Source organism: Odontesthes bonariensis, chromosome 19 (genome assembly GCF_027942865.1).
Source record: "Odontesthes bonariensis isolate fOdoBon6 chromosome 19, fOdoBon6.hap1, whole genome shotgun sequence".
NCBI lineage: Eukaryota > Metazoa > Chordata > Actinopteri > Atheriniformes > Atherinopsidae > Odontesthes > Odontesthes bonariensis.
In genome coordinates, this window is record NC_134524.1 from 8532897 (window position 1) to 8556728 (window position 23832).

At 43.4% G+C, this 23832-nt stretch overlaps 2 protein-coding genes across 3 annotated transcripts; one reads left to right on the forward strand and one right to left on the reverse strand.

Moving 5' to 3' along the window:
• Nucleotides 1-8551: 8551 nt before the first annotated feature.
• On the reverse strand, nt 8552-16133 carry LOC142369008 (uncharacterized). Of its 2 annotated transcripts, XM_075451227.1 has the most exons (8): nt 16019-16133; nt 15697-15768; nt 15541-15612; nt 15258-15457; nt 14461-14524; nt 14177-14342; nt 13904-14101; nt 8553-13810 (listed from the first exon to the last, which is right to left on the reverse strand). In XM_075451227.1, exons 1-8 carry the CDS (start codon nt 16031-16033, stop codon nt 13704-13706), a joined length of 894 nt encoding a protein of 297 aa, XP_075307342.1. In that variant the 5' UTR covers nt 16034-16133; the 3' UTR covers nt 8553-13703. The 2 variants fall into 2 exon arrangements, with proteins under 2 accessions (XP_075307341.1, XP_075307342.1); XM_075451226.1 differs by having other exon boundaries at nt 8552-13810; nt 13904-14342.
• Nucleotides 9312-13262, forward strand: LOC142369009 (protein FAM43B). Its single transcript, XM_075451228.1, has 3 exons — nt 9312-9566; nt 11018-11737; nt 11841-13262. The coding sequence occupies exons 1-3, from the start codon at nt 9488-9490 to the stop codon at nt 11924-11926; spliced, it is 885 nt and encodes a 294-aa protein (XP_075307343.1). The 5' UTR covers nt 9312-9487; the 3' UTR covers nt 11927-13262.
• Nucleotides 16134-23832: the final 7699 nt, after the last annotated feature.

A 23832-nucleotide genomic window follows, 5' to 3' on the forward strand; every position in this document is an offset into this window, starting at 1 on the left:
TTTTGACACGAGAAGAGTCCATAAACTGAAACAATACCAAGAGTCGATTGCTGTGCCAGCAGTTATAACGAGTTTGTCCCTTTTTTTTTTTTTACATGTGACTTGAATTGGATTTTTTTTCATGACAGTGGGAACAGCACAAGCACATAAATCCTACAGCTTGGAGTCATCTGCATCAGGGAACAGTTTCTTCTATCTAAGCTTGGTGTGGTGGACCCTGAAAACCCTTTTAAACTGAATTAGCTTCATACGCACACAAATACATGTTAATTCTACGCAGGACTTCCACCAGATTTAATCTAGTACGAGACCAAGCTCCTTTTCCCAGGAGTCCTTAAACCCTGAGAGAGAGATTAACTGAGACGAAAGGAGAAGCTCATGTGTTAAAAAGATACAATTTTGTGTGGTTGAGGAGACCATTATGTTTTCCAGCCAAGTTTGCATCTGTGTCTTCTAAACATGATGGACAGGGCACAGACATTAGCCAGTTAGCCAGTAGGAGAAATTAGCCAGTTAGCCAATGAAAAACGTTAGCCAGTTAGCCATAAGGAGACGTTAGTCAGTTAGCCAGTAGGATATACTAGCAGTTAGCCAATGGAAAACGTTAGCCAGTTAGCCAGTAGGAGATACTAGCAGTTAGCCAATGGAAAACGTTAGCCAGTTAGCCATAAGGAGACGTTAGTCAGTTAGCCAGTAGGATATACTAGCAGTTAGCCAATGGAAAACGTTAGCCAGTTACCCATAAGGAGACGTTAGCCAGTTAGCCAGTAGGAACTACTAGCAGTTAGCCAATGGAAAACGTTAGCCAGTTAGCCAGTGGAAAATGTTAGCCAGTTAGCTAGTGGAAGACATTAGCTTCTCTTTATTTTGTTCTCCTTGTAGCCAACTTGTTAAGATGTCTATTACACAGAAGTTTTATCGTGTAAATAGACACCAGCGTCTCCATTTCTGATACTGATTTCCTGTATCTAGTGACATTTTTGTTGTTGTTTTTGTGCATGTAGCCTAGCCTGGGAATTCCCATGCTGCTTTGCGCTCGATTTCATTCTCACTGCAAAGTCAGCCTGGAAACCACCGCCCTTATTTTTGCTAGAGTTTGGGAACCAATCACAGAACGGGGGGGCAGCAAGACAATGACGACGTCTATGCGCTACACCGAAGCTTATAGAGCGTTAATCCAACATGACAGCGGACACAACGTTACCGTTCAATGCAGCCTTAGAAAGTGTTTCGGAGTAGATTCACCCTGGGGTCATTTGAACCGTGACATCCAGCAAAGTAGCCTACCCAAAGTTTTTCCGATATTGGCTGAACATCAGCTGAGTTACCGAGTTATCCCGAAAAGCTTAGTACAAGCGCTAACGGACCCTGGCAGTATCTCCAAAATTACCACACTAGAATCACATGTCATGACACCAAACTTCTACAGTTGTACAAATATGGTCTGTACTCACAAAACGATGCATTTGGAAGTTTGTACATAGTCCAGGAGTTTATTATTATCATCAACACAAGCCTGATAGCTTTTCTGCTGCTAAAGCTTCGTTGAAGTCACTTCTGGGAGCTGGGAGCTTCAAAGTAAGATGAGGGTTGATCTACTACTGTAGACAACAAAGCAAGGCTGCTCAATTTCTCCATTATTAAAATAAATTCACAACTCTACAACATAAAAAATCATGTATAATATAGCATATAGGCCTACTTTGTTAAATTTAAGTAGCTTAGAGCGCAAGTTTACTTTTATTTTCCATTTTTTTTCTTCTTCCTCGTCGAATTTCTGTCGTCATCTGGTATAAGTGATACAATTGGCTATGAATCGCGCGCAAAGCAGCATGGGAAGAACCTGACGTCATTTGATAGACATTCGTAGCGCCCAATAAACGGCTCTAGGCATTCGTAAACCACGCCTCAAATACGAGAAAACGCACACCTAGTTCCCAGACCACCATCTCATCGAGATTGTGGACGCGTCAGCCAGGCTACATGTAGCCTAGGTCGGTTTAGTCGGGTGAACGGTTCACACTGAAAACTGATATTGGCCACATTAAAAAGAGTAATATGAACAGGCCAACGAAAACTCGGATTTGAGCAATAAATCCGATTTGAGCATTAAGGCCTGCAGTCAGAACGTAGTCTATCTCAAAGATGGATGTAGCCACCTGGGGCCCGCCTGCACGATGAGGCAGGTTGAACATATCCAGGCTATCTTCTGGTTATCTGGCTTAACTAACTTTAAAAATCAAGAAAATTGCTCATCCACTGTAAGTCAGTCCAAGCTTTCTGACTGAAGATGTGCACATTCATTGAAAATAGGTATAAGATGATCCGATGTTGATTGTAAACAAATAAAAAAATAACAAACTTTAACCTTAACTAAGAATTTTAATGATTTACTTTTGTGTACTTTTGAAAGGCATATGAGAAAGTCTAAATCTGTCAGATGGAACACCTAACAAAGAACAGATATCAAATCAAAACAATTTTATAATTAAGCAAAAATTAAATAATTCAAAATAATTTATGATGGCTGATGAAAATTAACTTCCAAGCATAATTTGATGGAATTTGGTGAGCATATAAAATAAAAAAAATTCTATTTCAAATCTTCAGAATGTCTTTACTTAAGCCTTCTGCTGACAATTAAGGCTCCTAGGAAATAAAAACATGTCACACTAGCATGTTAGATGACCCAAAGAAAACAGCTTTAACTGATTACCTTTCTTTTAGGACTCCGGTGCAGTTCACCCAGCAGCATATTAGGTTGTTTTAATGCCGCTAACTTGGCTGTGAAGCTTTTTTCCGAACTGTCCTTCTAAAGTTGGAGGACAGAATGCCATAATTTCTCTTTTTTATTATTTGACCCATTGTCCGGGAAACATTTGGTGAGATTTGGGTAGATTTGGTGTATCTACCGGAACGACAGAAACTTAATGATGTTGGCGGTGTCATTTGGACATTTTGCTCCCCTTCGGCGCTCTCCAGCCAGTCGTTTGATGGGCTCTCATCTCCAAATTTTATATAAAAATCGCGACATTTTACATTTAATCCATTCAGTTTGTGGCTAAAAATAACCATGACACATTAAAGAATAAAATTTGCTTGAAAATTCGCATAAACTTACCAAACGGTAAGTTTGAAAATTGTTGGTAAATGAATGACTCTCCAATGTGTGTCTGAGAAATTCTAAAGATGAAAGACTTTGACACAAGAATGCGACCTCTTTGATCAGCTATTGTCTCCTGGGGTATTTTCCGAGCAAATACCTGTCTATGTTCACAGCAAACAAGCAAAGGACTGTGCATCAGCTCCACAAAGATCCTATATTTCCACAAAAATATGCAGCTTGAGCAATGCAGGTAGGGTATCTAAACTCCAAATATACAGAATGACATAAGCTACTGTAGCAGCATCCTGGGGAAATCGCCTTTCAGCATTTGTAAATGAACCGATTCCAGTTAAGCATGTTATACTCCTCAGATTGTGTAGTCACAATTTGTTATGTGATTTTAACTTGCCAGGTTATTGAATGATGAAGTACTTTCTCCCCCCTGAGTCATTTCCTGAGACCTGATTCCTTTGAATTGGCTTAAATAACAGGAAAACCTGACCGTGATCCCAGCAGATACAGTGAAACCCCACCAAGACTCTTTCCTTCTTAGAAACCAGAGACCTGTTGCGCTCGTTCAGAGAGGTGTCACCAGAGAGTGGATGAATGAAGGAGCAGCTATTGTCATTTAATTGGGACAAAACTCATATTTTCACTCCCTCCATCTTAATGTTTCCCAATGTGAACCAACGTCTTCCCTGTTTCGTACGATCGCAGTCATCCTGACAAAGCTAAAAACACAAAGCAGCTCAAGAATGACAAAGTTATGCAACCTCTGCTGCTATCACAGGACCTGACTCTGGATTAGACCTGATCTGGGTGACAAACTCGTCACACAGGACTCTCTTCATACCATAGATAGTCAAAAAAACTCCTCCCACCATGTTCTCTGTTGTACTAAATATGACAATGCAGAACGACAGTAGTTACCATTCCTGTTTTCATATCTCCACGTCTCATCCAACTTCCCACAAATGCAATGGTGTGCGTGTCAGTCATGTAAATAGAAAGGCAAAATGCCTCAAACATAAGTTTGGTGGGGAAAAAAGATGCTGCGGATACACTCAAGCATCATCTTTGTGTTTATGGCTCCAATGTGACTCCTCTGGAAACCATAAAGAATGAATCCAGGTCGAAGTGGGAGGCAGTTGCATTGAGTCACAAACTACAAGAGTTTCTCACCAGAATTTAACAGAGATGCTGGTATAAAACCTTTTAGAAAAATAATTTTTAATCATACATTAGATAAATGACTGTGGGACTGTAAAGATTAATGACACTAAATACTCATGTGGCTAATATTTAGCATTTATAATGTATGTTACTACTGTCACCATAACCTTTTATTATCGTTTATTTCAACATTTACTAATTGACCAATTAGGAAACAACCATATTCTGGGCACTGGTTGGTTAAATGCCTCCCTCCTATAAAAACACCCTGAAATAACACACTTTTTTTGTCTTTTTGTGGCTGATTTGTGTATCTTTTCAGTAGTTTTGTGACAAATCTACATCTCTTTGGTCATTTTCTGTCTCTTTGTGTCATTGAGTGATGCTTTGGGGTCACTTTTATTGCTCTTTCTGGTAACTTTATGTGTTGTAAAGTAATTTTGCATCTGTCGTGGTCATTTTTAGTGTCTGTGGGGTTGTTTTATGTGTTGTTTAAGTCATAATGGGTCTGTTTATGGTCACTTTGCATCATTTTGTGATCATTTTTTTGTCTGAAGTTATTTTGCGTTTGTGTATTTTGTCAAATTCAATCTATTTGCAGCAACATCAGACCTTTTTTTTGGTAAATTTGTGTCTTGAAAGGAATTTTCCTTCTCTTTGTGTCTCTTTTGTGTTTATTTTACATGTTGTTGCTCATATTTTTTATTCCTTTGTGGTTGTTTGACGGACTTTTTATCTAAAAAATTGAACAGATCACCGATGTAATTCTAATTCACACTTCCGAACAATTAAAGTGAATTTCGTTGCAGTTCATTCAGCGGTTCTAGAGGAATTTTGACCAAAAGACAATGATGTGCCAAATCATTACACTTCGACCAGTGTGGTGTTCTGCAGCTTCATATGAAGGTAAAAGTTCACAGCATTGTTTTTACAGTGCGAGGTGCAATAATAGCTCTGGGAACAGACTTGAAAGTGTCCTTTGCTTAAATAATACTCAGAGATAGCAAAGTGGAATGTAGCCCTCATTGCTTACAAGCCTAAACACGGCAGATACTCATCAGTAAATGCCAACATTTGATTTAGAGCTCACACAGAAAAAGAGAACTGGCCATAAAACACTCACACAATTAATGGAGGCAGTGTAGTTTTACTTCCTAAATTTTGTGTTTGCCTTGTTTCTTACAATAGAAGTGGTACATCCTTGTTCTTAAGATACTATATAACAACCAGAACAGAGGTCAAATATGAGGGCGGCTCTTCTATCAGTTGACTCTATATGACTCTGGGAAGCTGCCCTATTTCAAAGCCCCTGACTTTAGAGCTTTTGGTTTTCCTTTCTCTCCTACTTGCCTGTCTTGCAGAGCTGTGTGTGACTTTGTGAAATGAGCTGTTTTCCTACTAAAAACATTGCAAGGTACTTCTCAGAATGCCAGTTATCCGTCAGCCTGCGCGCTGAAGTCAGAGATTGGCTTTGTTTTTTCCACAATGACTTGTAATTACCTCCTGAGAGGGCTGCTAATTTGTTAGTTTCAGTAACACATAGTGCTCAGGACATTTGAATTAAAGCTGCCAGTTAGTATCTGAACAACTGGGTGTGTCTGTTGTAGCCAGACCCGCTGATAATAATGTTATTCCTGTACTCCCAGGGAGCCCTGCTCCCCAGATTTAAAAAGCACAAAATGAGAACATGCCAAAGTTTCCCACCTCCATATATAGCACAATGAAAACCTGAAAAAAAAAAACATGTTCCCCAGATCTACAGTTTATTAAAAACAATGAAATAAGCTGCTGTGGGAACTTGTTGAAGCATTCCTTTTGTAATAAAATGAAGTGATAAGTATTGTTTGAGTTGTGTCTGTGTGGCTATTTTAAAACATTTACAGTACAATAAACATATAAAATGGAAAAAAGGAACAGTGGGAACACGTGGTGCTTCTCAGAGTAAAAGAAGGATAATTAACAGCTACGTTTCCTGGATGCTACATCATGAATTCTCAGTGCAGGACTCTTCCAATCGATCAATGTTGGTGCACTGTTAGTCCCTTTGCGCATTAGTTTTTACTGTATTGGTTGTCAGAATGAAGTGGTTGACAGTGTTTAATGTGTTCCATAAAATGAGAGAATAGTGTAAATTGCCAGTGTAGATAGCTGCCAGGTCAGCAGCTAATGCCCAGCAGTTATTTAACAGCCCAGTCTGTTTTTCAACTGTTGTGCGATTGATGTAATTGAAGGAGGACTACGCCCACTTGTGTTTCTGAATGTAAGAAATTAGTCATTTCTCCTCAGCTTTGGAGGGCCCCAACCTACAAAGGTACCCCCCCGAGTCTTCGAGAGAAAGCTACTGTCATGTTCCCAACAACGAGGCTGACTGTGTGAAACCTTAACGTAAAAAAATTTACTGAAACATTATCTTTAAACAATTGTTGATTAAGATTTCATATTGATGGCTGACTTATATGCAGTTTCTTCAGGTACAGCAACAATAACTAGACTAGCTGCTTTGTAACGTCATTGTACAACTTTCGGCTAATGCTAATGTTTGCTAACATGCTAACAAAGATGATGCTAGCAAGCTCTCGTTTGAAAAAATGCTCTGAAAGGCATCAGGAAACAAAGATCAAAGAAACCCTGATGTTACACTGGAGTGGTTGCACAAAACCTGTCTGAATTGAAATATAATGAATTGGGTTTAAATGGATTAGAATGAATTTCACTGAATTGGATTAAAAGCAGCAAACATCCTCCTTTGGGACCTGGTGCAGAGTGGGCAGAAGTAGGATACCCCACTTTGGTCCCTGTCAAGGCCCACATTTAGTGTTGTGTGTGTTTGGATTGAAATGTACTGTATTCGAGTGAGTTTTTTATTCACTTTCTCTGTAAAATTACCTGAGATTATATGTGTTTTGAATTGTTATACAGCTTGGTCGCCATCTTAGTTTGCTAACATTAGCCAATTAGTGCTCAACACTCCACCTTAAGGTTGATGGAATTTGAATGATAGATTACATTTAACATGTTTCTTTTAGGAGTGTTAACATATCAACAATATTCTATTGCAATCAATTGCACTTAAGACTCTTCGTTAAGAGCAAACATACAAAAATCCAAGGTGCTAAGAGGACATGTTGGATCTGGGAACCATATCTGTGCTAAATGTCATCCAAATGTTGACCGATCGTCCCATATCTGGAGCAGAATAATGCTAAATGACAAAATACTGTTGGGTTTCAAAGTTACAGCATTACAGAAGGCCTCTTATACACATGAATGTGTGAACGCACTGGAAAAAATGCCCCTCCAAAAATAAGTTAAAAAACAAAAAAATACAAGACGTTTTTGCTTGAAATAAGCAAAAAAATCTGCCAATGGAAATAGTGAAAATCGGCTTGTCAAGATTTCTTGAAATAAGATGTGATATTTGGGACTTTTGAGTTAAAAATTATCTTGAAATTAGCTTAAAAACCTCTTCAAATGTCAAAAAAAGCTTGTTTCATATGATATGTGACTCAAAACAATTTGTTTTCAAGACTTTTTCATTTAACAAGATATTCCAGATGTATTTTCTTCAAAGCAGTCCCTATATCTGGCTGAAATAGTACTTGTTAGGCAGTTGTGTCTTATATTAAGTGTAATGAGATATTTGGACTAGAAATGAGACAAATATACTTGGTAAAACTTTGTTTTTTTCCAATGCGGTGCTTTGACATTGCAAATGAAGCCATCATGCTATGTTTCTACTCGGTAAACGGGTCTTGTGATGGGGGGAGCAAATAGACTGTACCTCCACAAGAAATGCAGCAACACGCTCAGTGACAGCAGCTGCAGCCTGGCCCGTAAAACAGCTTGGATGCTGAGTCTGTTGTAGAGGGCGGGTCTTGTCTGAGATGGTCCATTATGTCATCGGTGCCCCAAGAATAGTTCCACTGTGCCATGTTAAGCACTGAGGCAAGTGTGACGTCCAGAACTTAACTGTGGTTGGGCCAAACCCAGAAGAAACAGGGGCCCTACTGTTTCCCCACAACAGGCACACCCCATCAGCGCACACACACACATGGAACCAATTTAAGTTTTCCTCTGCCACTGTTCAAAATGCCCCCAGGATAAACACTTGAAGCAGATCCGAGCCAGCAAGGCCAACGATCGCCATTAGAGACAGGCTGTGACGCAATCCGATGCTAATGAGAGGTAGTGGGTTTCAGATGTTCCCTCAGTATGGTTCAAGATTCAAATTTCAAGATTTATTGTCATTTGTACAGAGAGACACTGGGTCATACTGTACATTGAAATTCTTGGTGACGAGGCGTCGCCAACAGCATTAAATAAATTGAGAAGGGTGAATGAAAACCAAGGAAGAAGATAAAGTAGAAAAATTGTGCACAAAAAGACAAAACAAATTTAACTGTGCATAAAAATTAAAGTGAAATGTGCGACTATATATATATATATATATACACAGGTGGAAATAAGTACATAACTAAAGTGGCTGAGTGCCAATGAATTACTGGTTGAGTAGCCTGATGGCCTGGGGGAAGAAACTGTTCTTTAATCTGCCAGTCCGAGCCCAGATGCTCCGGTCTACCAGATGGCAGAAGGTTGAACGGAAGGTGTTGTACTTGTGTTTAAATAAAGAAATGTGAAGCCTTTTTCAAATATGTACACACAAATATGTTTATCATGACATAAAATGCTGTTTTTATGGATAAAATGTCAATATTATGCATGTTGGATATTGCAGATTGACTGGCTGTTAGACATTTGAACTCTGGTGTGACAAAAACAATCTGTTTTTTAAACAGCTCTGAGAAACAATAACATGCAAATATGTCTCCACGATTGCCGGTAAAGCGAAATAACCACAGGTCAATAATTGTCCACCTTCCCATCTACTGTGTAAATCCCTCTTCTCTGGTAAATAATCAATTCTCCTCTGCTGCTCTCATCCAGCCTCCTCCTGGGTGCTCGTCCACGTGTTGTCGAGCCCGCGCCTGCGCTGTTTAAAACGGTCGTCCCACGAGCTCTGTGATTCACTAACTTTATAGCTGCGAGGAAGCAGGAGAGTGATTCAGTCGGTGTGCTCATTAGCTCTCGTCCGTCACGCTGTCGTCTTGCTTGCGTCCGAGGAGCTCGGTGCACATATATAGGAGAAAGAGTTCATATATTTTAGCCTATCTTTATTGAGAGCGAAGCAGGAACGACCAGGTTTGGCAGATGTCCACACCTGTCCCCGGGTTTCTTTTAAAATACCACGGGACTCAGAAGGACATCGTTTGCATGAAACTGTGGCCAGGTAAGAATAGTGTCGTGGTGGAGGAAAAAAAGTACTGAGAGTAATTTGAATTTGTTTAAAAAAAAACATTAACAGAACAGTTGTTTCACTGGTTTCAACCTCTAGTTTACTGGAAGATTTAAACGGTCTCTGACCGCCGAGTGTTGTTTGGAACGCGGCTTTTTGGGTCTCCGAACCCCGCGGTAAAATGTGTAATTTTTAAAGTTATTTAGCTATTTCTAAGATTTCACGTTATATTATGGACTTTTGAGTTCTTTCACAGTTGTATTGGCCTTCGAAAAATAATTCGGCTCGGCAAAAAAAAGGCAAATGGACTTAAAACTTTTTTTTTTCAAAAAAAAAAAAATGCAGGTGCAACAGGTCAAATTCCTAATTCCTTATGATGGGCAAAAAAATATCCATAGTGGCTTTATGTCTTGTGCATTTTTACATTTGCCTTATTGTGTTAAATGTGTTGTATGTGTAGCTGTTCCATAAAAGACAAATAAAAACAGAAATATCCTCAGAGCAGCTGCAGGATGAACCTTTTGTACGTCAAAGCTCTTTGCACACGTCAGACAACAGGTTTATTCAAATTGCATTGCGTTTCTGTTTGTACATTTGAATTAAATTTGCTTTATTACTGGTTTTTATAGCTGTGCACAGTAACGGTGGAATCCTGTGCCAAGTTTGCTTTGTTTTGATGCAAAACTGGTGGTGAAAGTACTTTTCCATGTTTGAGACCCACTCCTGGAACAGTACATGTGCATGTTTTGGGTCAACTTGCATCTCTCTCTCTTTGTGACATGACACACCCTCAAAAGCATGCCATTGTTTGAGGGAGAAATATTGAGGGGAGGGGGGTGCAAAGCTGTTTCCTGCAGGGGTTTCGCTAACAATGGCCACCACCTAAGAACAGTCGGTGGTTCTCTCCTCGACTCACTTCTGAGGAGGGAGCTAGGATGTTGAAAGAATGGCTAAGAAATGGGAGAGGGGAAAAAATATAAGGAGTGAGACAATGGGGGGACAGGCAGCTCTGGGGGTTTGAAGGATGGGAGACAATGTGAGGCCAGATTTGGTTGCATAATATTGGAGTTGACGGGAGTCTACAAGCTCTCCAGTTGAATCTGAAGCAACTTTCTGTTTTTGTTGGCACATTTCCAGTCCCATCAGTGAGTTTGCATGTTTGTAACTCAAACCAGCTTGTCTGTAAATATTTAATGACTCCTGTCTGAGGCAAATGAATATTTCACTCTCAATGCGTCACTTTTGCAACTGATCCTGTCTGGTGACCTTCTGTTTTTTTTCCGTCCCCGAGTACAAGTTGTGCTTACATTTTTTTATTTTTATATTCCTCAAGGAGTTTTAAGGCACGGCACTGTACAAACTGTATCCCACTGAAGGTGATCAGCAGTGTCTAATCCTCTGCTGGACGTTATATCGCTGACGTCTTTGCCTGTGCCTCGTTTCAGATAAAAGCGGTGGATGCAGCTACGCTCCATTTACAGACGAGAGGTGGAAGATCGGGAGAGTCTCTGAAGAGGACCAGCACGACTCTGCTAACGTTTCCTCCAAACCGGGCCTGAAACGCACCATGTCCCTCAGCAGTTTCCACCTCATGCAGACCCTAAAAAACTCTCCGGCTGCCTTTCGCCGCCGTTTCCGCCGCGACCGGACGGAGACGCTCTCCCACGGCGACCCTCTGTTTAAAGTCCACTACTTGGGCACGGAGAAAATCTTCTCTCTGGATCGGGAGCAGGCCCAGGACGCCATCACGCGCCTGCTAGAAGGTATCGCTAACGGTAAAAAGCTCAACAAAGATCACGCCCTGGTGGTGCGCCCGAGATACGTGGAGGTCAAGGAGCTGAGCACGGGGCGGCAGCTCACCAAGACGTACCTGCAGGACATTGCGTACTGCGCCGCGGACGCCAACCGACCCAACGTCTTCCTGTACATCTGCAAACACCACGGGCAGCAGCTGCAGTGTCGGGTGTTCTGGTGCAGCCGGGCGGAGCGGGCGCGGGACATGACGGCGTGCCTGGCGCGCTCCTTCCAGCGGGCGCTGAGCGACTGGCAGCAGGACGGCTCGGCCACGCTGACGCCCGGAGAGGTCAAGGGCAAACTTGTAGACGACTCGTCAATCTCTCCCGCCAAAACGAAGAGCTCCACGCTGCCGGCCAGTTTGGGAAAAGGTAAAAATGCCGTCTTTTTGTCTGTCTCAGGCATGTTTTCAGGATCAGTTTTTAACAAACAAGCATGAATATTCACATCGACGTCCGTGTCTTTTCTCCTCAGTACGCTGGAAGAGACGGGGCTCTGCATCTCGAAGCCCCCTCAGAGCCATCAGCCGAAGAGGCTCCGCCTCCGACAGCTGGAACTGAACGTTAACCTGACGACAACCTTAAGGATGAGAGCACTGCAAGACGGGAGGGAGGGACGACTGGACTAAAGACTTGAGGACTAAAGGGATCAAACTGCCGAGTCCATATTTGGACATGTGGCGAGTGTTTGGACTTTTGAATGTTTCTGACGCAGCAAAGTAGTCCGTTTACCTTTTGCAAGGAGGTCGTCAGACGCGGCCCGAGGCGGCGTTAACGGCCTCCTCTCGCTCAGCTGAGAGTGAGGAGTTGTGTCTGGCTGTTTGAGGACCGGATCGGGTCTCTTTGGTTGGCTCGTTCAAGTGTTCGGCCTCAAACTGAAGCTGAACCGACAGTGACGGCAGGCGGCCAAACGGTCCGCCAGAAAAACTGGAAAAAGACGTCGAGTCTGGATTTTTATTTAATTTTTTTAAAGGTTTTTATTTAACTGACATTTCGTTACCGGGTGTGATTTTTAACAACCTGGTTTGACGTGAGACACGTTTAAGAGACGGGGAAAATGCAGGCTCATCGAAGGATAAAATTCCCTGTTTGAGATATTTATAAATGCAGTTTTTAGAGTATTTTCTGAGCACTTTCTAAGCATTCCTCTAATTCCACTCGAGAAATCATCGGCTCTCATCAGCTTATCCCAAGGACACTCGTTTCCAGGTGCAAACAGGAAGGAGGGAAAAGGGAAAAAAAGCGTTGTCCAGTGTTGCATTATTTGCATTTATGTGGAAAAACTCCAGTGGACGTGACCCGTGTCCGAACGCGGTGTTCCCCCGTGCAGAGGATCGCACGCACCTGCACACCGAATGAGGGGAATCTGAGATCAGGAATCTTCTTAAAACTCCTAAATTCGTCATCATGTTCGGGCCGTGGCTTCGCATGTCGAGCAGCCTCGTGGTTAAACGCTGCAGCGAGCTTTTAACTCTTTAAAAAGCCATAAAAGGTGCCTTTTTTTTTTTTTTTTTTAAGGTGATTGTTATTTGTGCCGTTTCGCGCCCTCATGACGATGATTTCTGTGTCGGGTTTACAAATGAGAGACTCGAGGGTTCGCGGTTCGCCACCAGGCCGCCATTAACTTCTCATTTAGTGTTTTCTGACCAAAACTAAGCTAAAACTTCCTTTTGTGAGTGTTTTAAACAGGAAAGGTGTTTTTGACTGATGTGCCACTCAGTTTGTTTTATTGCCAGATTTTTGTATTCGTGTATCTCACAAATGGCGCAGCCCTCATCTCAGAAAAGGGGGTTAATCTGCCTGCTTTAAGATGTATTTCATCAGTGTCCTGTTTTTATCATTGCGCATATTTAACTAAATATGTATTTTATGAAATATTAAAACTTTTTATACAACATTTGTTTGTGTACGTGGTTTTTATACAGATTTTTTTAACCTTTTTAAGCCACACAAATATCTAATATAAGCAACATAAACTCCTGCAGAGTCGACTTTGATTAATGAGTTTTAGGCTCGAACTCTCGGCTTTTAAAAGGTTATATTTGGCCCGATGAAAACAGGATTCAGAGAGAGGTGGAGGTGGTAGGCCAGGACTTGATCTGTCATGTGACTTATTTCCCAGACTAACTTTTTCAGTGTTTTCCATATTTTCAAAATGCTTCACGCACACGTGAGGACCACAGATGGAGCTCCACCTGGCTGCTGCAGCCTCAAAACACACAGGTTAGCACCACATGTACCCCACGTTTTTGGTAATTAAGGTTGACTTAACGCTGTAATACGAGTTTTGCTGCTGTTAAATCGCGAAACGAACACAAGGAAAAGTGCTTCAGGTCCGTCATCTTGAAGAGTCCTGCGTGTGGAGCTGCTGGCTCTCTCGGAGTCGCTGTAACTCCAGCAGGGATTGTACATGAAGGCGCCTCAGAGGCTTCACATCTTCTACCACTGAGACGAGAGAAGAAACAGAAACATCCACTTAAATGTTGTGTAATTGGTTATAAAAATAAGCAGCTAAACAGCATCAGCTGAAGGAGGCACCTTTGTCGTAGTGCAGCTCGTCCCGGTTCCCGTACACCACGTACATCTCCAGGAAGTTGAGAAGAGCGCCTGTGACGAGGAAGCGGTCCGGCAGGGGAAGACTTTTGATGTAACGCGTGTCCAGGGCGAAGGGGTTGGAGGGAGAGGGGACGGTGCACAGGCACACCAGCTCGCTCACAACATCCCACACACGAATACCTGCATGAAAACCCCACAAAGACACGTTTATTTTCACGTTTATAGTCTCTGAAAAAGTGGAGACGTGTGTTTCACCTCGTGTCTGCCAGTCTGAGATGGACTTCAGCTTCATGGGCGTGTCCTTGACCATCGAATCGGTGCCGCCGATGTTGACCAGGCGCTCGTGATTGGAGCGTATCCAGGCGTAGGGGCGTCCATATTTGACGTAGCCGGCCAGTAAAAATAGAGTGCAGTTAACCTCCTGTGTGAGGTTGGGGTGAGGGGGGGGGGGGGGGGGGGGGCACAGAGTGCACGTTAATCTAAAGAAAAGAGAGATCTGTACGTGTTGAAGTATTTCTAAGAATGTACCCAGTACTCACTGGTACGGCTATTTCTCTTTCACTGGGAGATGCTGGGAGAAGATGCTCCTCACCACTGGGCTCCCTGTGAATACAGTTGTTACTATGGTTACTATGGGGGGGGTGGGGCTTCAAGCTTAAATACATGGTCTGTTATGATCCAAACACCATTTAGTACCACAAACTGCTTAGTTTCATGAAACACTTCTCATTAAACATGACAGCACATTTAGATAGAAACCGTGTGTGTGTTTGTGTGAAATAATGCAGAAAAACACCTGAAAACAGTCCGAGGCTTCAGTATCTGGAAGTTTGGATACATTTACAATCAAATGTGACAACTTTTTAAAAAAGCTTCTCTTTAACTCTAACTAAGATCATTTTTTTTTATAATTTTTTAACCATTATTTACAGTTAATGGCTCTTGTCGGAGTGGTATGGAGCCCCAAACATTAAAAAAAAAAAAAGTAGTGCTGCTTACATGTTTTAAACATTCACCTCAAAATCCCTCATATTCAGCATATTTAAGATGAATATTAACCTAAAATAACACTGTACACAACATGTATAGAGCTCAAACTAATCTAAATATTGTATATTTTCTAAATCATTCAACACGATATTTGATTTAACATTTAGATATATGCTTCATAGTTGAGCTCTGTATGTTTATGGTGTTATTTTAGGTTCGTTTTCACCTTAAATGTGAGGAAATGAAGATTAAAGAGCATAGCAAAGCACTCTGGGTAGCATTTTTGCTTGGAAAAAAAGTGCTAAATAAGTACAGATTAATATCCATGCAACTGTGTGTCAGTCACCTGGCGGTCTGGGGCTCCGTCTTGGTGTGTGCGTGAGACTGGGAGTCTGGTGGGCCTGGAGGCTCCCCGGGCAGGGGGGAGCTGCTCCTGCTGGCCAGACTGGGAGAGCTGCTGCTGGGAGACACATCACTGCTGCTGCAGCTGCTGCTGGTGGAGTAAGAGGAGGCTCTGGACACCGCAAAGCCCGGGGAACGCCACCCCTACAACGGGAGAAGAGACGGATTAATTCTTATTCCGTCATCAGTCCAAAAAAAATCTGAATAATGCGTCTACAAAAACTGACCAAATCCTCATTGACGACTGTCAGCAGCAGCTCCTCTTTCCCTCTGAGCCACGGCTGGAAGTATTTGAAACCCTGTTAGAATAAACAACACGTGCGCATCAGTCGGATGGAGGAGCTGTTTGACACCTTCTCTGAACAAACTGCGTGTTTTCTAACCTGAAGTGATCCAACTAAGGCCAGGTCGTTCAGAAAATGTTGCAGCTTCCTCTTCTGCTCCCTCTCGCGTTTCTATTCGCACAGAGGACACACATTAGCCCACAAGACCCGCACGGATGATGCTACCCCACCCGCATCCCTTCCGTCTGGTATCTTAGCAACACCTCCTCACAGCATACAGCATCTCCATCACAAGCAAAGACTCCGACTTGTCGCATTAAAGGATGCAGGAATGAGGCTTCAGCGGATATTAAGAGGACTGGGGATCTTTACATGGCATGCAGCAACAAATCCTGACAACATCACAATGGAAACGACTTACGCTGGTGCTGCTCATCTTTCACCAAATCACAGGAGCCGCCCTTTTCCTGCAACCCGTCTGTTCGGCTCGCAGACACACAAACCGGTGGCTGGCTCTGCTCGGGTGTTGTCTCTCGGTTTATTGGCTGGATGTGGACGCCCCCCTAGTGGAAACACTTACAAACTGCAGCCTGGCTCTAAATCCCTGGAGTGAGTTACACATTTTTGCTGCGTTGGGCTGAATAAATTAACCAAAAGAGCTGCCATCCAAGCGGTAACATTGACGGTGCGTCTCTAAACTTATACATGAGGAGTAAAGTCTTGCAGAAATGTGGAGGGGTTCACATAGACGTAGGAACTAGGGGTGCAGCCCCATCAGCCTCCCTAGGCAAGGCAAGGCAATTTTATTTATAGAGCACAATTCGTACACAAGGCAATTCAAAGTGCTTCACAGCTATATAAAATCACAAGAAGGCAATAAAATCATAAAAAAAAAAGAAAAAAAAAAAGAAAAAAGAAAAATAAATAAATAAATTAAAATAAAAATAAAAAAAACATTAAAAATAATCATTAATTAATTAATTTAAAAGTGAAGAGTGCAGATAAAATACTTTCAGGTGTCATATGCACAGCTCCCTACCAGTGGCGGCCGGTGTTATGCCGAGAAGTGCACCCAAAAAATGCATCCCCATTCGCTGGTCATGCTTTAAGAGAGTCTGGAATGGAATAATATAACTGCTTCATAAATTTGTTTATCTTATTGAATTAAGATGCAAATTTCAACAAGTCCAAAATTGTATCTAAAATTAAAATAATCAAATTTCATAGTTTTAGGTTAATTTTTATATTATTTAATCTGGGCTATACTGAGTAAAGATTGTTCATAGAAAATGTCTCCAACTGTCTTACTACAGAAGTGTGAGTCACGGCCCTTACTTTGGAATATTTGTACAATAATATACATAATGAAAAACTGTGAGGCAGCATAAGACACACAACAAAAAAATAATAAAAACAAGCTCTCTGACTGACAGGGGTTGGAAGAAGGCCTTGTTTAGAACTCTCGCATTGATTTTTGGCATGTTGCAGCTTTCTCAACAATCACAACCTGCACTCAAAACAGTGAATGAGGTGGGTTGTGCACTATACATTATTATTATGTTTTTGGTTTACTTAAAATACATGTCTTTGTTAAGTTAAAATGTTTTTTTTCTAACAAAGTCCATGTAATTGTGTCTTTCGTTATGTGTACATAATAATTATGAATTGGTTAATCACAAACCATTTAATTTAAGTGACTGGTGGACAACGTTGTGGAGTGGTCCGAACAGAATCACCTGAGGCTGAACGTCAGCAAGACCAGAGAGATGGTGATCGACTTCAGGAGGAAGAAGAAGACGCCTTCACAGCCACTGATGATCAAGGGGGAGGTGGTGGAGGAGGTGGAGGACTATAAATACCTGGGAGTGGTGATCAGCAACAGACTGGACTGGGCATCCAACACAGACGCTGTGTGCAAGAAGGGGATGAGCAGACTTTATTTCCTAAGGAAGCTGAGATCCTTCAATGTGTGCAGCAAGATGTTGGAGACCTTCTATACCGCAGTGTTGTTGCCGGTGCCATTTTCTTTGCTGCTGTGTGTTGGGGAAGCAGCATCAGAGCCAGCGACTCTAATAGAATGGACAAAATCATTAGGAAAGCCGGCTCTGTACTGGGAAAAAAACTAGAGTCCCTGGAAACCGTGGTGGAGAGGAGGACACGGAAGAAGCTGTTAGCTATCATGGACAACATACAGCACCCTCTCCACCACACAGTGGACAGACAGCGGAGCACCTTCACACAAAGACTGCTTCAGCTCCGCTGTCAAAAGGACAGATACAGGAAATCTTTCCTGCCACATGCCATCACTTTATATAACAATAGTTAACCATTGTCCTGCACAAATTAACATTAATGGTATCTCAATTCGCACAACTGCATTGTTGCACTTTGCTGTACATATATTTTTATTTTTATTTTATTCTTATTCTTATTCTTATTTTATTTTTTATTTTTACTGTCTGTACGCTGCAACTGCAAAGCAATTTCGCAGCTGGGATGAATAAAGTAGTTCTATTCTATTCTATTCTATTCTATTCTATTCTATTCTATTCTATTCTATTCTATTCTATTCTATTATGTTGCAATACTTCTTACATACAGAAGGTGGCAGTAAGAAGAAGATTAAAATGCTTCAGAGTGCGCATGCGTAAATTCATCTTCCTCGTATTTTCGTGGTCAAATTGCCAACAGTTTGTCTTCGTTTTCCGAATTGAGAGAGGTAGGAGGACATTTTTCATCCCATTATTGTGGCATTTTCATATTGTACCCAGGGGGCAAAGCGAAAAAACAGACACGGAGCGTTGTAAAAGGTTTGACACCAGAAATGATATCTAGGACCTTCAAGGATCACAACCTGGGTGGACAACCCGGTCAACGAGCTGCTGGAAAGCTACAGGGGGCCAAAGACCCTCTTTTTGGGACATGTTCCTGGCGGAATTATGTAAATGCATATATATAGGCACTACAATGGCATAAATAGTCACACACCTATAAAATATGGTAGAGAGTATCCTGACACATAGGGGGAAGCAGGAAAAAATTATTCTGGGGCTTGCTGCCACTCCATTTTAAGATATCACCCTCAACATCCCAAAAAAGACAAAAAAAAATGAAAAATTCTCATTAAAGTTAATATTTTTCAGCGCTTTATGGTGAATATCTATACCTAATATGTATATAGAAAACTTCCCTAATTCATAAGCTTCCATTTGAGTCCAAGACAGCCTTTCTATCTCAAAGATTGCACTTGCTGTTGCCAAAGGTCTTCTCTGTATCCCAAATCGAGAATTGTACTGAAACTGAATTTCCAGTCAGTGTTCTACCAAATAGGGTTCAGTGCTATTTCTTAATTTCTTCTTCTATCATTTGTGCAAATCAATGCCTCAGTGTTTATGAAAAATATCCTATTTTGATAATGAAAGAAACAAAATTCTTGGTTGCAAAACATTTATTTTAATTTAAATTTTCATAAATTGAACATAAAATAACCATCTTCTTGGCCAGGACTGGAAAATAGGATTGTGATTAAAATAAATAGATAAATAAAAAGTAACCTGACATATGTCCAAATTACAGCAGGTAGAACAGGTTTTAGTATTAGTATCTAGCACTCTGATTCACTGCTGCTGTCACTGAACTCCAATGTGGCAGTGTTTAATCTGTTGCATCTGGTTGCCAGTCCCTGGCAACGGCAACCTATGTAGCATGGAACTCCCTTCGTTGCACAGGAACGGTTCAGGATGGATACAGGATGGGTTCAGGATGGATACAGGATGGATACAGGATGGGTTCAGGGTGGATACAGGATGGATACAGGATGGGTTCAGGATGGATACAGGATGGGTTCAGGGTGGATACAGGATGGGTTCAGGATGGATACAGGATGGGTACAGGATGGGTTCAGGATGAGTTCAGGATGGGTTCAGGATGGATACAGGATGGGTTCAGGATGGATACAGGATGGGTTCAGGATGGGTTCAGGATGGGTTCAGGATGGGTTCAGGATGGATACAGGATGGGTTCAGGATGGGTTCAGGATGGGTTCAGGATGGATACAGGATGGGTTCAGGATGGGTTCAGGATGGGTTCAGGATGAGTTCAGGATGGGTTCAGGATGGGTTCAGGATGGATACAGGATGGGTTCAGGGTGGGTTCAGGGTGGATACAGGATGGGTTCAGGATGAGTTCAGGATGGATACAGGATGGGTTCAGGATGGGTTCAGGATGGATACAGGATGGGTTCAGGATGGGTTCAGGATGGATACAGGATGGGTTCAGGATGGATACAGGATGGGTTCAGGGTGGATACAGGATGGATACAGGATGGGTTCAGGATGGGTTCAGGATGGATACAGGATGGGTTCAGGATGGATACAGGATGGGTTCAGGGTGGATACAGGATGGATACAGGATGGGTTCAGGGTGGTTACAGGATGGATACAGGATGGGTTCAGGATGGATACAGGATGGGTTGAGGATGGTTACAGGATGGGTTCAGGGTGGATACAGGATGGGTTCAGGGTGGATACAGGATGGATACAGGATGGGTTCAGGATGGTTACAGGATGGGTTCAGGGTGGATACAGGATGGGTTCAGGGTGGATACAGGATGGGTTCAGGGTGGATACAGGATGGATACAGGATGGGTTCAGGGTGGTTACAGGATGGGTTCAGGGTGGATACAGGATGGATACAGGATGGGTTCAGGATGGTTACAGGATGGGTTCAGGGTGGATACAGGATGGGTTCAGGGTGGATACAGGATGGGTTCAGGGTGGATACAGGATGGGTTCAGGGTGGATACAGGATGGATACAGGATGGGTTCAGGATGGATACAGGATGGGTTCAGGGTGGATAAAAGATGGATACAGGATGGGTTCAGGGTGGATACAGGATGGGTTCAGGGTGGATACAGGATGGGTTCAGGGTGGATACAGGATGGATACAGGATGGGTTCAGGGTGGATACAGGATGGGTTCAGGGTGGATACAGGATGGATACAGGATGGGTTCAGGGTGGATACAGGATGGATACAGGATGGGTTCAGGGTGGATACAGGATGGGTTCAGGGTGGATACAGGATGGGTTCAGGGTGGATACAGGATGGATACAGGATGGGTTCAGGATGGTTACAGGATGGGTTCAGGGTGGATACAGGATGGGTTCAGGGTGGATACAGGATGGGTTCAGGGTGGATACAGGATGGGTTCAGGATGGTTACAGGATGGGTTCAGGGTGGATACAGGATGGGTTCAGGGTGGATACAGGATGGGTTCAGGGTGGATACAGGATGGATACAGGATGGGTTCAAGGTGGATACAGGATGGGTACAGGATGGATACAGGATGGATACAGGATGGGTTCAGGGTGGATACAGGATGGGTTCAGGGTGGATACAGGATGGGTTCAGGGTGGATACAGGATGGATACAGGATGGGTTCAGGATGGTTACAGGATGGATACAGGATGGGTTCAGGATGGATACAGGATGGGTTCAGGATGGATACAGGATGGGTTCAGGGTGGATACAGGATGGATACAGGATGGGTTCAGGGTGGATACAGGATGGGTTCAGGATGGTTACAGGATGGGTTCAGGGTGGATACAGGATGGATACAGGATGGGTTCAGGATGGATACAGGATGGGTTCAGGGTGGATACAGGATGGATACAGGATGGGTTCAGGGTGGATACAGGATGGATACAGGATGGGTTCAGGATGGATACAGGATGGATTCAGGATGGTTACAGGATGGGTTCAGGGTGGATACAGGATGGATACAGGATGGGTTCAGGGTGGACACAGGATGGGATCAGGATGGATACAGGATGGGTTCAGGATGGTTACAGGATGGGTTCAGGGTGGATACAGGATGGGTTCAGGGTGGATACAGGATGGATACAGGATGGGTACAGGATGGGTTCAGGATGGGTTCAGGATGGGTACAGGATGGGTTCAGGATGGGTACAGGATGGATACAGGATGGGTACAGGATGGGTTCAGGATGGGTTCAGGATGGGTACAGGATGGGTACAGGATGGATACAGGATGGGTTCAGGGTGGATACAGGATGGGTTCAGGGTGGATACAGGATGGGTTCAGGGTGGATACAGGATGGATACAGGATGGGTTCAGGGTGGATACAGGATGGGTTCAGGGTGGATACAGGATGGATACAGGATGGGTTCAGGGTGGATACAGAATGGATACAGGATGGGTTCAGGGTGGATACAGGATGGGTTCAGGGTGGATACAGAATGGATACAGGATGGGTTCAGGGTGGATACAGAATGGATACAGGATGGGTTCAGGGTGGGTTCAGGGTGGATACAGGATGGGTTCAGGATGGATACAGGGTGGATACAGGATGGGTTCAGGATGGATACAGGATGGATACAGGATGGGTTCAGGATGGTTACAGGATGGATACAGGATGGGTTCAGGATGGATACAGGATGGGTTCAGGGTGGATACAGGATGGGTACAGGATGGATACAGGATGGGTTCAGGATGGTTACAGGATGGGTTCAGGATGGATACAGGATGGGTTCAGGATGGTTACAGGATGGATGCAGGATGGGTTCAGGATGGATACAGGATGGGTTCAGGATGGTTACAGGATGGGTTCAGGGTGGATACAGGATGGATACAGGATGGGTTCAGGGTGGATACAGGATGGGTTCAGGATGGGTTCAGGATGGATACAGGATGGATACAGGATGGGTTCAGGGTGGATACAGGATGGGTTCAGGATGGATACAGGATGGGTTCAGGATGGTTACAGGATGGATACAGGATGGGTTCAGGATGGATACAGGATGGGTTCGGGGTGGATACAGGATGGGTACAGGATGGATACAGGATGGGTTCAGGATGGTTACAGGATGGGTTCAGGGTGGATACAGGATGGATACAGGATGGGTTCAGGGTGGATACAGGATGGGTTAAGGATGGATACAGGATGGGTACAGGATGGATACAGGATGGGTTCAGGATGGTTACAGGATGGGTTCAGGGTGGATACAGGATGGATACAGGATGGGTTCAGGGTGGATACAGGATGGGTTAAGGATGGATACAGGATGGATATAGGATGGGTTCAGGATGGATACAAGATGGGTTCAGGATGGATACAGGATGGATTCAGGGTAATTACAGGATGGGTTCAGGGTGGATACAGGATGGGTTCAGGATGAGTTCAGGATGGGTTCAGGATGGATACAGGATGGATACAGGATGGGTACAGGATGGATACAGGATGGGTTCAGGATGGATACAGGATGGGTTCGGGGTGGATACAGGATGGGTACAGGATGGATACAGGATGGGTTCAGGATGGTTACAGGATGGGTTCAGGGTGGATACAGGATGGATACAGGATGGGTTCAGGGTGGATACAAGATGGGTTAAGGATGGATACAGGATGGATACAGGATGGGTTCAGGATGGATACAAGATGGGTTCAGGATGGATACAGGATGGATTCAGGGTAATTACAGGATGGGTTCAGGGTGGATACAGGATGGGTTCAGGATGAGTTCAGGATGGGTTCAGGATGGATACAGGATGGATACAGGATGGGTACAGGATGGATACAGGATGGGTTCAGGATGGGTTCAGGATGGATACAGGATGGGTACAGGATGGATACAGGATGGGTTCAGGATGGGTACAGGATGGGTTCAGGGTGGATACAGGATGGGTTCAGGGTGGGTTAAGGATGGGTTCAGGATGGGTTCAGGATGAGTTCAGGATGGATACAGGATGGATACAGGATGGGTTCAGGAAGAGTTTAGGATGGTTACAGGATGGATACAGGATGGATACAGGATGGGTTCAGGATGGATACAGGATGGTTACAGGATGGATACAGGATGAGTTCAGGATGGGTTCAGGATGGGTTCAGGATGGGTTCAGGATGGGTACAGGATGGACACAGGATGGGTACAGGATGGATACAGGATGGGTTCAGGATGGGTTCAGGATGGGTACAGGATGGGTTCAGGATGGATACAGGATGGGTACAGAATGGATACAGGATGGGTTAAGGATGGATACAGGATGGGTTCAGGATGGGTTCAGGATGGGTACAGGATGGATACAGTATAGGTTCAGGATGGGTTCAGGATGGGTACAGGATGGAAACAGGATGGGTTCGGGATGGATACAGGATGGATACAGGATGGGTTCAGGATGGGTACAGGATGGATTCAGGGTGGATACAGGATGGGTT

Excerpts from the sequence above, each read along its gene's own strand:
- LOC142369009 (XM_075451228.1), top strand. The coding sequence starts at position 9,488 with ATGTCCACACCTGTCCCCGGGTTTCTTTTAAAATACCACGGGACTCAG. Across the intron at positions 9,567-11,017 it reads TTGCATGAAACTGTGGCCAG|ATAAAAGCGGTGGATGCAGC; the intron begins GTAAGAATAGTG and ends GCCTCGTTTCAG. Across the intron at positions 11,738-11,840 it reads GCCGGCCAGTTTGGGAAAAG|TACGCTGGAAGAGACGGGGC; the intron begins GTAAAAATGCCG and ends TTTTCTCCTCAG.
- LOC142369008 (XM_075451226.1), bottom strand. Across the intron at positions 15,613-15,696 it reads CCTTAGTTGGATCACTTCAG|GGTTTCAAATACTTCCAGCC; the intron begins GTTAGAAAACAC and ends TTATTCTAACAG. Across the intron at positions 14,525-15,257 it reads ACGGAGCCCCAGACCGCCAG|GGAGCCCAGTGGTGAGGAGC; the intron begins GTGACTGACACA and ends CTGTATTCACAG.